At 40.4% G+C, this 15,778-nt stretch overlaps 1 protein-coding gene across 1 annotated transcript in view; it reads left to right on the top strand.

Moving 5' to 3' along the window:
• Nucleotides 1-15,778, top strand: part of ATP6V1H (ATPase H+ transporting V1 subunit H) — a 51,416-nt gene that overhangs the window by 2,554 nt on the left and 33,084 nt on the right. The window contains exons 3-5 of the mRNA XM_075704839.1: nucleotides 7,566-7,668; nucleotides 9,109-9,198; nucleotides 13,834-13,947. Of these exons, the coding sequence (XP_075560954.1) occupies nucleotides 7,566-7,668; nucleotides 9,109-9,198; nucleotides 13,834-13,947 (307 nt within the window). The remainder of the gene's footprint in view (nucleotides 1-7,565; nucleotides 7,669-9,108; nucleotides 9,199-13,833; nucleotides 13,948-15,778) is intronic.

Below are 15,778 nucleotides of genomic sequence, written 5' to 3'. Positions count from 1 at the left end.
CTTCCTTTTTCTAGGCTATTTTTTCAGTTCCTTGTTCAGTTTGCAGTGTGACATTACAGTGGCTTTGCAGGCGAAAGAGTGAGGTTGGTGTGGTAACTTGACAGTGGCAGCTACCAAGTATGTCAAACAATCTAAATGGCTTTTGCTGTTACTGTGTGCCCAGTTATGCCTCTGATAGGACAGCTGTTCCTGTGCTGTCCTAGTGGCAAGTGAACAGCTAGTTTGCAGTTATTCGGGATGAAAGTGGGAGTGCAATTGTTCACTGTCAATCTAAGTGAATATGGGGTAGTCTTTTTCACTGCATCTCTAGTGGTTCAGACTATAAGGCTGGTGAGATACATCTGTTGCTTTTGTTAGTATAGGAGATGGTTCTGTTTGGTAAGGAGTCGTGTTTTGAATACATATGTAGTATTAATTGCTTGACTGTGCTTTATGTGGTCTACCATTTATATTTTGCCTTCATTCTTGGGGTTGTCTGTCTCTGGTGCTGAATAACGATGGGGGAGTTTTGTTTATTTATCTGTCAGCAAATTTCCATGTAACTTTTTTTGACCAAGAGGCAGGGTTGATGGTTCTTTTTCATATTCTAGGTGTAGAACTTGACTTTGTTTTGTTCTGCAGTCCATGAAAGAAGAATGTACTAGTTATGTCCTCTGTTTGATGGGTTAGCCAGGTTTTGGAGGCTACTGTAGTGCATCTGGCTAGCGTTTGTGATCCTGTTGTGAGACTGTTCAATGCCTGGTGCCCTCTGTCTGTCAATGACAGTGTGTCCTGTTTATTATTGCTCTGAAATAAGTGTAATCTTTGTGTCTTGTATTTACTGATAACAGCCTGGCTGTCTGGCTAAGGTAGCTTCAAGGATGAACTTAAGTGGTGCCAGAGGGACTGTGGACCATTGTGAAGGTACCTGTAGTTCCTTGGCTGACAAATTTGCTTATCATTAGTTATTGGAAAACATCAGCAGAACTTTTGATGCTTTTAAAGAGAAAATGAAATTATACCTGTTTTTAGACATGTCCTTTTTACAATGGGCAGGTTTGGATGTGATGGTGTCTTTGAGGATTTGTTGAAAAATCAGTTAGTGCAGCTATATTGACTCATTTCTGGAATGAAGCACATTATTAAGAAGTGAAAACTGCTTGCTTCTGATGCACCTATTAGAGGCAGGTCAGAGTGGTTTGTTCTGGTCTGTAGAGTAGAAGGAAGATGGGGTGCTGGTGGTTTTGAAGGACACTTCTCGCTTTCTTTTGAGCTCCTGTTCCAGCAATCTGTGCATTTAGTGTGGTAAGCTTGCATATAAATATATGGAGGCATACTTCAAGTCTTCAGATGTTTTTACATTAGAGGAAAGATTTTTGTGTTTGTTTTCCCTAAGCTAATACATCAACTCAGGCATGACTCAATTTGTATTCCTTAAACTATAGATAGTATTTATGTAGTTGGAGTCAAAGAACTTCACAGGAAATTCTGATGAATGTTTTTTGGTGTTTTACTACTTTTTTTTTCCTTAAAATCTGGCTGTGGCAGTTGTATGTGTATAAAGATGCTTTAAAGATTGCATCAGTCACAAAAGCATTGGCATCTGGGTCACACAGTTCTGAAGTTCTTTTCTGCTCTCTTGGGTCTTCAGTGCAAAAGTAAAATGGCTTACTAATAGTTGGTCAGGCTCTAGTAGCCTGACTTCTCTTGTAGAGGTAGTTCAAGCTAAAGATTAACTGGCATAGTGTTTATTCCATCTCTGAAGGTTGTAACTGTAAACTAGATGTCAAACTATGCTAACACACAACTGCTGACTCATGATGTTTTCTGTGTATACTGTTGGCACAAAACTGAAATATTTAGGTATGACAACTGTACATATTACTGGTTTGCCACTGTGTTCACTGCTCACTTCTTCAAAATTAGGCTGTGGAAAAAGATTATTTTTTTAAAATTTATTTATTTAAATGCTAAAATTTACACTTTCTTTGTATTGAATTCTAGCTAGGGTCTGTGTCTGAGGGAGAAGAAAGTAGCAAAACTTGGGACAGTGGAAGGTGATGTGTAGGTCTGCCTACCTTCTGGAAACTGAATGTAGTTGAGGTCATTAGTTCTGTACAGAACTTCCTGCCTTTGGATCTTGAGACTTGTAGCAGTTTAGAAGTGTTGATGTCCTCTGCTAGTTGAAAATACGATGCACTGCTGTTTTGTACTCTGTGGTTGCTCTCAGCATTTGCCTCGGGGTGTCAGAATGCCTTTGGAAGGTGTGTTAGCTTGCTTGAAGCAAGTTTGGTTTGGCTTTCTAAGGGTAGTAAATGAGTTCAGTGGAAAAGTGAACTTGTTTCAGAGTTTAACTTGCATCTTACTGCACTGTAGGTTTTCTAGGTATACAGCATTTGACAATACTTCATGTTTTATCATACCTGATGGCTAATTTGTACTTGGCTTCCCATGTGTCTTCAAGTACTTTACATATATGTTTGTGAATTCTGATGTTAATATATCTATTTTAGTTTCATGGGAGTGGGGGATACATTCTAAAGCGGGTTAAATATCTTGGACTTTAAAAGAAAATCTTGTCTTAAAGAAAGATAGAAGTTTCCTAACTTATAGTGTGTGTGTGGTTTTTTATTTTTTTTCTTTTTTTTTCTGTTTTTTTTTTAAATTTGATCTAGTCCAGTACAGTCAGCCTGTTTTACTGTTTTAATTTTGTAATGTTAAAACTGTTGAGCAGTTGGATCAAATGAATGTCTTTTAGGCATGTGGAAGGTACTGTAGATAACTGGATAAAAGAAATTATGCCTTAGCATGTGATATGATGGCTTCATGTGAGCTTCATCTTTGCTGATCTGTGAGGAGACGCGCGGCATGCTGAAGGTCTTCCTGGAGAACGTGATCCGTGACGCCGTCACCTACATGGAGCACGCCAAGAGGAAGACGGTGACGGCCATGGACGTGGTGTACGCCCTCAGGCACCAGGGACGCACCCTCTACAGCTTCGGCGGCTAAAGCTTTCTGCTCCCAGACCATCTCGAGAACCCAAAGGCTCTTTTAAGAGCCACATTTTTTTTTTTTTTTTTTTTTTGTGTGTGGCCAGCAGGAGCAGGGAGCTTATTGTCCCCCTGTACTTGGCGCTCGTGAGGCCGCACCTGGAATACTGTGTCCAGTTTTGGGCCCCTCAATACAAGAAAAAAATTGAGGTGCTGGAGCATGTCCAGAGAAGGGCAACAAGGCTGGTGAAGGGTCTGGAGCACAGGCCTTATGAGGAGCGGCTGAGGGAACTGGGGTTGTTTAGCCTGGAGAAAAGGAGGCTGAGGGGAGACCTTATCGCTCTCTAAAATTACCTGAAAGGAGGTTGTAGTGAGGTGGGTGTTGGTCTCTTCTCCCAAGTAGTTAGCAATAGGACCAGAGGAAATGGGCTCAAGCTGCGCCAGGGGAGGTTTAGGCTGGAAATTAGGAAAAATTTCTTTATGGAAAGGGTGGTCAAGCATTGGAACAGGCTGCCCAGAGAGGTGGTAGAGTCACCATCCCTGGAAGTGTTCAAAAAGCGGGTAGATGTGGCACTTTGGGACATGGTTTAGTCTAGTCTACCCTTGATTGGTTTAGAGTGGACTTGGTAGTGTAGGTTAATGGTTGGACTGGATGATCTTAAAGGTCTTTTCCAACCTAAACGATTCTATTCTATTTGCTGCAGATGTGGTCAAAAGTTGTTGGGTGTGTTGTTGTTGTGTTGGGGTGGTTTTTTTTTTAAAAAAAAAACCACAATAAACCCCCCCCCCCCCCAAACTAACAAACAAACCTAAAAAAACCCTAACCTCCAGAATGACTTTTGTTAAATCATTCAAACAAAAAAAAAAAAAGGAACAAGAGCTGCTGGAGGAAATGCATAATAAAGAGAACAAATCACAAGTTTCTGAATCATCTTGTGAGACCAAGAAGTTTTAAAAATGGTGGTCTCGCAAATTCATGATTTCTAAATCTTACACAGCTTTAGTTTATTCTCCTGTAGCTAGTGCTCTCAAAGGCAGGCCTTAGTATCTCAAGCACAGAGCTTTAAAATGTGGTTACAGGACTCCTGGTCTAAGCCTGATATACCCAGACACCTGAAACTCAGTCAAAGTGCCTTTCATATGTTGACAAAAGACTGTGTAGACATATCCTGGAAAATAAGAAATTAAATGGCTGTTAGAAGAGGGATGGAGGGAAGCTTTGGTTACTTGCACTGTTTGCTTGAAGGTGCTGCGAAATTCCTGTCCCTCTGAGGAGGAGATGAGGAAAAGGTGGTGATAGCATCATGGTAGCTGGTACCAGCTGTCTGAGGCTGCTCTGCATTTTTCATGGTTTTTTTGCACTGGTAGGTAAGGTTTACTAAATAATCAGTTATTTCAATTTTAAAATGAGATGAATGGAAATGAATGCATTTGAAATTACTAAAACTATTAATCAGATGTATGAGATCCCTGATAAAATATTAACAACTTGTTTACAGAGCTGCCAAATATCCCTTGAACTCTTTTGTATGGGTTGGAAAGTGTTTTTTTTTTTGAATGACACTTAAAAAGCAATAAAGAGTAAACCCTAACTTCTTTTCCTCTCAAGGCAACATCAATCCCCACACCTTTTTTTTTTCCCCCCTTTTTTTTCTTTTTTTTTTTTTCCTGTGGTCTAATGTAGGATGAAAGCAAAAGCTTGAAAGCTTTTTTCCTTGACTGCTGGCAGACCTCTTCTAATAGCCTGGCTATAAAGAAGCATCTCTTCCTGGGCTGAGGCTTTTTCAAGCATTAGAGCTAAAAACTAAGAGTTCACCTTATGTCGTCTTTGAAGTGCTTCCTAAATGGCAATACTATTATAAAGCAGCTCATCTGGTGACTTGATATCAGTATCATCCACGAGTCCCTGTCTTGGCCAGCATTGATTGAAACATGAGATACTTCTACTCACGGATCGTTAAGTCCAGTATTTGTGGCGAATGAATTGTCCTCATCTTTCAATAACTATTCAAATCCATCCTTAATAGGCAAGAAAATACACAATCTAAAAGGCATGTGGTAGCAGAATGGTTGTCATTGGCTAATTACTTTTTTGTTTATAATTAGTTAAGTTTTAGTAGAAACTAGTTGAGGACTACCACTGGCTTTATGAATCTTCCATCTAGTAAGTCTTAATTTCCTTTCCTCAGTGCATATGAGGATATTTCTTACAAAGCAGCTAGAATACAGGGATGGTGCACATGGTACTGGACTACTTATGTTCTTTGCTTGGAAAGTAAATATGTAAAAGATGTCTCTATGATAAGGCCATCCTCAAGACATAACCATTTAAGTAAGAGGTAAGACAAGAACACATTGTAGGTCTTATTTATGTTTCTGTGTTTCAAGAATGCAGGTGAGCCAATTAAAAAAAAGGAGAGAGGGGAAAAAGAAAGCTAACATTTCTGTAAGTTAACAAGGATTTTAATGGAACATCTGGAAACTGACCCAGAACATGGAAAAGATGGATTAAAAGAATCCATGCTACATAGCTTTGCAAAGTGGAAGAGGCATTTGACTCAATGGAAATGTAATAGGAGATGAGTCTTGGAAATAACTGAAACGGAGCAATGTCTAATACTTTCATCCCCTGTGACTTTTATATTGATGATGATGTGCATAATTTTCTTCTTTCCTGAAGTACTCCTGGTATTAACTAGTAAAGGTAGTCACCTATTAAAGTCTTGGATATTTTCAGGACTTGAATTAAAATTAGTTTTCTTACCTGAAGAGTACCTGACTGTAGTATTTTGACAAGTTTGTTATTTGTTGTGATGGTAAGTTTTTTGTATTACAACAAAAACCCAACAATATTCTGCCAGCTCTTCAGCTGAGTCAACAGCTTTCTGAAAAAGCACTGATGCTGGCAGTAACCCCTTGAATATTAAGTTAAAGAGAAGATCAAGTAGAGATCTGTTAGCTTATAGGTGTCCACAGCAGTTTACTGTACCAAGCCCCCTTGCTGTGTGTTTGGGTGAGCTTGCATGCATATCACTTTTTAAACTGCCAGGAAAAGCTGAAATGTTGTGCTTAGTGAAAACTAAAAATATGTTAGTAATTAAGTTCTCTGTATTCCTTAAAATTCTCTTCAGTGCTTATGGTAAACTTGAAAGAACCATTAATTTTATTTTTCAGCACTTATTTCAGGTTGGATTAGGCTATTATTCATGTTATGTATCATAATTTTGGCAAAACATGCTTAGCTGTGCATATTTCAGTTCTCACAGCTGTTTCCACTGACCATTGCATTCAGCCTCTGGAAGTTTAAAGAGTTATTTAGAGAATGCTGCCGAGTGGAGGCGATGCACAGGAAAGGCTTTAGAGAGATTATTCTGTCATTAGTTTTAAATTCCTTGTACACGAGACCTTTTGCAGAAAGGAGCTCTTTACCAATCCTATATCCCACAGTAGAATGTAAAGCGATACTGTTGAGATATCAGGTTGAAGAAAATGAGGTTTGGTGGGTAGACCTTGGCTGGCTGCCAGGTGCCCACCAGGCTGCTCTATTACTCCTCCTCCATCAAAAGGACAGGGGGAGAAATATGACAAAAAGTTCTTGGGTCGAGATAAGGACAGGGATATCACTCACCAATTACCATCACAGGCAAAACAGACTCTACTTGGGGAAATTAATTTATTGCCAATTAAACAGAGTAGGATAATGAGAAATAAGAACAAATCTAAAAACCACTTTCCCCCCACCCTTCCCTTCTTCCCAGGCACAACTTCACTCCCGACTTCTCTACCTCCTTGCCCTGAGTGGTGCAGGGGGACAGGGAATGGGGTTGCAGGTGGTTCATAACGCTTCATGTCTGCTGCTCCTTCCTTCTCATGCTCTTTCCCTGCTCCAGCATGGGGTCCTGCCCACAGGTTACAGTCCTTCACGAACTGTACCAGCATGGGTCCTTTCTCACGGGGTATGTGGTCCTTCAGGAATGGACTGCTCCAGTATAGGTCCCCCCATGGGGTCACTGGTCCTACAAGAAATCCTGCTTCTGCATGGGCTACTCTCCACAGGGTCACAGCTCCTGCCAGGGGCCTGCTCTAGTGTGGGCTTCCCATGGGCTGCAGGTTCCTTTAGGGCATACCTACCTGCTCTGGCATGGGGTCCTCTACCTGCTGCAGGTGGATATCTGCTCCGCTGTGGCCCTCCCCGGGCTGCAGGGGCACAGCCTGCCTCGCCATGGTCTTCACCACGGGCTGCAGGGGAATCTGCTCCGGTGCCTGGAGCACCTCCTCCCCCTCCTCCTTCACTGACCTTGGTGTCTGCAGAGTTGTTTCTCTCACATATTCTCACTCCTCTCTCCTGGTTGCAGTTGTGCAGCAGTTTTTACCCCTTCTTAAATATGTTATCACAGAGGTGCTACCGCTGTTGTTGAGTGGCTCGGCTTTGGCCGGTGCCAGCTCTGTCCTGGAGCTGGCTGGAACTGGCTCTGTCCGACACAGCGGCCGCTTCTGCTGTCTTCATATAGAAGCTGCCCCTGCAGCCCCCCTGATACCTGAGTGTTGCCATGTAAACTGTTTATGTTGCTTATGGTTTCATATTTTGCTTTTCAGAGGGCAGATGATTTCAGGTGAAGACTGTGAATTTATTCAAAGATTTGAACAGAAGAGAAATCCAGAAGAAAAACAGGAGTTGTTGCAAACAGAAGGCTATCAAGTAACTTTCCTTTCTTTTAATAATCTAACTTTTGGGGAGGAGGATGGAAAGAAATTTTGGTACCAACTCTTATTTTATTGTTGGCTGTATACAGTTAAAGAGGTTATGGAAGAAGTATAAAAGTTGCTATTATGATTCTGTTTTTTCTAGATATACGTCGGACATTCTTTTAAAAACCTATTAATTATTAAATGTCATCTGACTTTGACTCTGTGAGACAAGCTAGCTCAAGTGTTTTGTCATCCCAGTTTACTTAATCATGCACACTTCTACTTGAGTCACTTCTTTTTTTTTGAGCTTTTTTCCTTATAGTTTATTGATGAGAGCTACTGCCAGTGAGATTTCCACTTAGTTAGCTGAACAATTGTAATGTAGTTCCAGCAATAGAGCCCACTGACTACTGAGGTGGATTCAATTATTTAAAAACAGTTGTCATTTTAGGCACTGTAAGATGTGAGACATCTCCACTGGACAGAGCTGATAGAAGATTGATAGGTGACCCATGCTATTTGGCTTGTGGAGTCTAGGCAGAATGCTCAAAGACACTTTAATGATGTTTCAAGCCTTGAAGCCTGAGCTTCTAGCAGACAATGTCAGACGTCAAGAGGATTGGGTGAGGCAGGGGGAAAGAGTAGGAGATGCACTCAAGACACAAAACTTTCCAGCCCTTTTTTCTACTTTAGTTTTGTTTTGGTTTGTGTTGTGTCTTGCCTTCCCCCCCCCCGCCAAATTGTATTGTGTGACTGCTATGTAATGGACTGTAATTTGTGTAGTGACAAAAGCATATATGGTGAACATTATATGCCACTATATAATTACAGTATAGCAGTTCAGAGTTTCATTTTTCTTTCGGTTTTAGTTGAATGTGGTGAAGGGGAAGGAGGAAGTGTAAAAAGTAGTGTTGTGACTGTTCCAGGCTATTATATCTGTTCCTGAAATTGTAGAGTTGTTCAGGAGGCAGAAAACAGCTCAAATATGAACAAAGATTTGTCTACAAGGTATAAGAAGTGAACATGTAAGAGTGACCTGTCTTCCCTCCCTCCGTGCAAGTTGCTGAAACTTTTTTACACTGTGTCTAAGTTTGTTGCTGTTTTGTCGATTTACTTGGTTCTTCTCCTCACTGCCACAAAAAAAGGCGCTGATGGAGACTTTTCTAATTAGTCTTTCAACAAAGCACCTTGCTGGCTTTCACTAGTGAGTACTTGTTACTTCATTTGAAAGCCATAAAACAATTTGTAAAAGGTAATGATCAATGTGACAGAAAATTTTCTTTGTAATATAATGTCAAATGTATTCATCTGTTACTGCAATTGAGCAAGATGTTGGGATGCTCAATGCTTATGTAAGACTTAACTGTGAATTAATGAGGTCCTGTTTTATATTATCAAAAGGAATGAAGATAATTGCTAATATTAATTTTAATGTCTCTTATTTTTCTAGTGTGCTAAAACATTTATAAACCTTATGACTCATATCTCCAAGGAACAGACGGTTCAGTACATTCTGACTATGGTTGATGATATGCTGCAAGTAGGTCAATAACCTGTCTTATTTTTAAGTCTTTAAATGCATGCTTGAATGTTTCCTTAGCCTAATTCAGGTCTATTCAGGTGTTTGTCATACTGTATTAAAAATATTCTTTCAAATTTTCAGAAGTTAAATGTTAGGACTAAAGTTGTATGGGTGACTTAGTCTTGTATATGCATGTTCATATTCTGGAAATAAAACATACCTGTATGCTTGTCTGTTGGCTCTCAACCATCTTTGATGCAAAACTTGGATGTTAAGGGATGTTTTGTGACCTCAGTCCTTTCCTGTTGTGTAGGTAGGATATGACTTTTAACTTGAAGTTGTTGAAGCTTTTCCTTTGACAGTGTTAATTTGGCCATCCTCAGCAAGAAGGTGTAGTTTCTGCAGCCTCACATTTCCACCATAAGTTAGACTGTTTAGGACAACAAGTTCTGAAATTCTGCATGGTTTAATTATAAAACAGGAACTTTTGATTCAATAAAATATGTAGCTGTTTGTAGCTATGGGATACAGTGACTTAGAAGAATAGGCTGTTAAATTTCGTGTCAGGACTGCTGTGCTGACCTTGACAAGTCAAGAGGAGACTTTACTCAATCAGATAATCCTGCTTTTGCATTTCTTCACTCTCTAGTAGACTGAGAAAGTGGTTGGAGTGATGATGTAACAAGATAGGTTGAGTTGTGCAAAGTTTTCTCCTGGTATTCACATAGAATATCTGGCTGTTTGAAAGTTTCTCTTCTGCTGTTTTATGTTATGTTTAATACAAGGTTACAGTGAAATGTGTCTAGGGATAACTTAACAGTTTAGGGCATTGCCCTAGGAGGTGAACCATGTGAGTTCTAATCCCAGCTCTGAGTATTCAGTATTGTCAACAGCCAAGTTGAAACGTGTCAGCCTCTCCACAATACATATAACATGGGGATTATGGTGTTTTCTCAGGTGCCTGTCTGCACATTAGAGCCCTGAGTGAGTGCCCTGACTGCTAGAATAATAGCTGGTGCTGGTGGTGGCAGTTTATTCATGCCCATCTGCAGCTTTGTCACCCTGACCCTCTTCCTCTTTTCTTTCAATTTATTTTTTCTCAAATGTGACACAAACATCAAGAAGCAGAGAAGATAAAAGGGAGCCCCAGTGTCATTCCTTGATTAGGACACTGAGCTGGGAGTACCTTGTTTTGGTTTATGCATTTGATGACAAACATGTCTTAGTGTGTGGGAACTCTGTTTATTATGGCTACTTTTGTGAGGAATGGGAATGTTTTCTGTGTGAGACATGTTGGTGGCTACAGAAGTAATCTTTTCATTTGCCCTTCTTTGGAACTTTTTGTGCATGTTCGTGGGTCTTGTTTTGCTTATGTGCTTTGACATTAGCCCATAGGCTATAGCTACAATATGTAATACTTGATACCATCTGTGCTGTGGAATCAATACCCCACAGGTAAAGGCTTTTAGTGGCCCACTCTTGAATAATTGCATTAGTTCTAGGTGGTCACAGAAAGTAGTTTTGAGTAATCTCTTATTTGCCATATTGGTTCTGTCATATGTGTCTAGATTAACATGTTTTCTTGACTTTATGGTCATGCACTGACACTTCTGTGTTCAGGGCCTTACCCTGCCACAGAAGTGGCATATGTGGAATTCTTAATGTTAAAAATAATGACTTTAAATTGTCAGACTTTATAGTGATACAGAAGAATAGAGATGTTGGTGCACAGTATGTATTTGCTTTTGTTTGAAATCGGATGCCTTTTTCACTTTAGAAATTCTGCTTCAGTGTCTGAAAGGCTGCACTGGCTTTTGCAATGATCTGCATGACTTCATTATTCAGGGATATCTCGCTGCTGCCAGAGAGAGCTTGTGTGCAGGCATCTGCATGACATCATCCCAGGGCTTCCTAACACCCCATGCCTCCACTATGCGAGGCTGAAACAGGACTTCTGTTTTCTTTTGGTCGTGTTCAGATGGTAGAACATGCTGTCAGTGATGCCTTATGGACATTATTGCACATTTTCAAGGTGTAAGATTCTTGGCAGAAAGCAGCGTATTGGCCATTGACTCTTGTGACTGTGAGTTTAGTGCAAGGTCTCTGCAGACTGCATGGACAGAAGAATCCACAATAGTGGATATGAAGTCTCCTGTCTTTGCCCGAGTACTCTTAATTCAGTACATGCAAAGATCTTAAGCGAGAAATTGTTCAAGAACATGGCCTGTCATGGTGCTGCTGACTCGGTAAAATTATTTTGTGCAAGGATGTTCACTGCAGTTTCATGAGATGAACAAATAGTATTTGCAAGCTACCTTTCATAGCTGAAACTTCTAGAAACTATTGTAGGTAACAGTATCCAGCTTTTGTCTGTGTTGATAATGACTGTCTGTGATGGTTATTATCTTCCTATGCTTTTCTTGTGAGGTTGTAAAAAATCATATCACCTGTGTTTTGAGCACACCAAAAGCCTACCTGGGTGTCTAGGATTGTTCCAGCAGTTCTAGTTATGGGTTTGATCATCATTCTAAGAAAGGTTTCTTTTGGAGGCTGTCAGAAGTGAAATTAATGTGGTGATTGCTTTATAAGAATGTCACCATTCTGCTTATTTCTGAAGGTGGAGAGTGTTAGCATACTGGAATCCCTGAGGAAGCATTTCTTACTCTATCCATATGATAAATACCTGGAACAATTTCTCTGGATTAGTGACCCCATCACACTTCACAATCTGTTACTTGTGAAATCTTTAAGAACCTGCACTCTAGCTAGTGCAGGTAACAGTACCACCCAAGTGAGCTTCATTATGCTTCTTCAGAAATGACAGATGCTATATTATTCAACTGTTGATATGAGAGCTTCAGGATTTCCATTTTATTGGTGTAGTCAGTAGCTGCTTAGGAAGGTGCAGCACTATATATTTTAGGGCCGTAGGCAGTTCTCCACTCCTTCCTTCCTGTCTTTACCCCCCACCTTAACAGCAAACCAGACTAGTCTTCTGATAAACAGCATGTTGAAGTTATTTCAGCTTTTCTGCTTCCAGACCTGTCTGTCTCCTTCTTAGTTCTGTTGTAAACTGAACTCATTGATCTAGTTAGTTCTGATCGTTTTAGATAGACTGTGTAGCACAAGTGTAGGTGCTAACAGCTATTTATTTGATTGAACTGCCATTTTTCATCAAACTAGCCCTCACAGACAGGAGGCTCTCCACCAAGGCACTGTGTTCCTCACATCTTAACTTGTTGGGGGTTTTTTTGTTTTGTTTTTTTTTAAATTTCATTTGAACAACAAATTTTGAGAGGGTTTTTGAGTGCTTTTTGACACATGCCATATATAACATTAGTCACTGTAAGGGTTATGACTGTCAGATAACTAGTGACACCTGACTTACCCAGTTATCAGTGATCAGGACAGCAATTGGCAGACCACCTGGTGCAGTAACTTTTGATACTTTCAATGCAGGGTTGGTTGCAAGTCTGATGCTTAGTAAGATGCCAGCATTTGGATCATGGATACATTCAGGTCATCTTGTGTTTAACAGATTGTATTCCAACAAGCAGGCTTGCCTAGCTGATTCTTGGTCCATATAATTAATGATAGGATGCTGAATTGATGGAGGAAAGCCCTTCAGCTAGGGGAGTTTGAAAAATAAATTCATTGGGTAGTGTCCCATGTCAGTTTCCCAGTTACAGTGTTTCAAACAGTTTTGCCTTCCTTGTATACTTTGTTGTAGTAGCTTGACTGCAATGGGGGGGACATCTCTTTAGAATGAAAACTTACTATCCACCAGGCTAGAGAGTACATGGAAATGCTGGGGGAAAGCAAGAATTCAGGTATTTGATTTTTCTGGAAGACTGTCTGTATTCTAGGCTATTAGGAAATATCAGAGCTCCTCTTTCTCCTTTGGGGTTGCATGGCCTCTTCTCTGGTCTGCTTTAAGGAGAACCGTAATAGCTGCTTTCATGGTGGTTATTAAGTGAAATGCTTGAAGAAACTGTGCATGGTGCCCAGGTTCAGATACTTGTGGTCTCTTGTGGTTCAGCCTAGAAGCCTGGAGAACAGACTTCTGGTGACGATGTCCTCTCCTACGTATCCTGAGATAACAGCTGAACAATTACAACCTCAGCTGGGAAAGAAAGGCTTGCTTCCCATTGAGAGGAATGGGGAAGCAGGACTAGCTTACATTTCCGAAGTTTCACTTATAGCGCACGAAGCCAAGTTGAACAACAGGCTTTTGTGTGAAAGTAGCAATACGTGAAAAACTTTGTATGGACTTTATTCAAGCATAATTGATGGGATGAAGAGTAGTGTTCCTCTGGAAAATGACAGTATTTAGTTAGTCTCTCACTTCTCTCATTCTGCTTCCTTGACCAAAAGGGTACATCCATTTTTATTCAAGCAGGTGTTGGAGTACTGCGATATAACTAGGGTTTCAGAGTTTGTTTCCCCCCCACCCCAAATCTGTAACTTTAATGTTGGGAGTGCTGAAATGAACTGTATCCACAACTTAACTGTCAAACTGAAAAATTTCCATGGGCTGTTACAAGCCAGGTTACACTCTGATAATGTATGCCAACATAATGAGGAGCAAATAACTGCTTTATGTTGAATACTTTTACAAGTGTCTCATCTTTTCCCCTCTCCCAATTTTCACAGGAAAATCATCAGCGTGTTTGTATCTTCTTTGATTATGCAAAACGTGGTAAAAACACTGCATGGTCCTATTTTCTGCCGATGTTGAATCGACAAGATCTTTTCACTGTGCATATGGTAAGTTTTAAATGAACCTGTCTCTGAAGATGGCAGAGAAAAAGTGCTGGTTTTATTTTTCTTTAGGAGATTTTGGAGTTTGAAGCTAAGCTACTGCCTGGACTGGAAAGTTTTCCTCTTGCAGTCCAGATGAGTCATTCTTAATACAAGCTTCGCTTGACCACATTTTAGAAGGAAAAGTTACATGTTTATTAACATTGTTTTTTCTGGGAGATTAGAGCAGGCTTTAAAGGCTCAGAAAAGCAAGGATTTTAGAATTAATTAAGCACAATAAGACATAACTAGAAAAATAACTTTTGTCACAACTGCCAGTCAATGCTCCTCATGCTGTACAAGTATTAGAATTTAAGTTCTCATCCTGTGAAAGAGAAATAGCTTTACCTTGATGAACCTGATTCTCTCATATGCTCAAATCACTATCATGTGGCTTGAAATCTGCTTAAAATAGTTTGTAAGCATACTGGGGAAGAAATAGTGTTTGCTGTTGTGGTGGAAAGCTTCCACCCAGTTTCTTGCACAGTCTCCCACAGCAGGACTGGGGAGAGAATTTGGAGGGAGGAAGTGAGAAAACTTGTGGGTCAAGATAAAGACAGTTTAATAAATGAAGGAGAAAAAAGGGAGGGGGGGAGTGGAACCCAAAACAAATCCAACAAAAAGAAGCGATGCAAAAGCAATCACACACCACCAGCAGACTGATACCCAGCCAGTATGTCTCTTTGGTCAGCTGTCCTGGCTTAGTCCTCTCCCAGCTTCTTGCCCTGCCCCACCCCCCCCCAGCCTACTCACTGGAAGTGTAGAGTGAGAAACAGAAGTCCTTGATGTGCGAGCACTGCTCAGCAACAGCTAAAACGTTGGTATGTTATCAAGACTGTTTTGGTCACCAGTCTAAACCGCAGCATCACATGAGCTGCTATGCAGAAAATTAAGTCCATCCCAGCCAAGCCCAGTACAACCATGTGTGTTGTATGGCATCTGCTGTGCTTTGAGCCACTGGGTGCTGCTGGTGTGTATGGAGGAAGTTTTCTGGCATTCTCAATATTCCTCTTATCTGTGGTGAGAACTGGCCACTTCATCTCTGCATTTTTTTTCCTTGTGGGGGAAAAATATGGTTGTATTACTGTAAATTCTTAATGGAGACCATAGTTTCCACCAATAAAACTTGTGTATTATGGCTTGAACAGGGAGAAAACTGCATGGGTATGTATTGTTCTTCACTGCATATGTTTATGCTGGCATGGTATGGTAGAATCAAATCAGTGGCTCAAACTATAAAACCACATACCTGGCCCATGTTATGCTGTGGTGGCGGTGCTTGTGCAAGGAATTCTAGGCAAGTCATCCTGTTTGCCCTTGACTGTGGTCAGTGCAACTGTGTTTCAGGCTGTGCTGTGACTTGAACAGTGAGCTGGCCTATTTTCAAGAAAAATGACAGGCTTGATTTTTTTTTTTTTTTTTTAAATATCCAACTGATTCACTGCATGACCATAGAATCAGGTTACTTGGTGCAGCTGAAAGAGGAGGCTTTTGGGGGTTTTTGATTGGTCTTTTTGTTTTGTGGGTGTTCTGGTGGTGTTTTGTGGCTTTTTTTTGGGGGGGTGTTGTTTTTTTGGGGGTTTTTTATTTATTTTTTTGTGGTATTGCTGCTGAAGAGCCATCTTGCAAAACTGCAGTTTGAGCAAACTTGGACAATATTGACTTCTCAAGTGTGCGGGTAAAGTGTAATTTTTAGACCCTTGCAGTGCAAACTAATTATTCTCCCTAGAATGGTGGCTTTCAAATATATAGTACAGAAATTTGTATGCCCAGTATTTCTCTACTCACAGATGTGTTA

This window comes from Pelecanus crispus, chromosome 2 (genome assembly GCF_030463565.1).
Source record: "Pelecanus crispus isolate bPelCri1 chromosome 2, bPelCri1.pri, whole genome shotgun sequence".
Taxonomy (NCBI): domain Eukaryota; kingdom Metazoa; phylum Chordata; class Aves; order Pelecaniformes; family Pelecanidae; genus Pelecanus; species Pelecanus crispus.
Note: the sequence above shows the minus strand (reverse complement) of the source record. Positions and strands in the feature narration are given on the sequence as shown.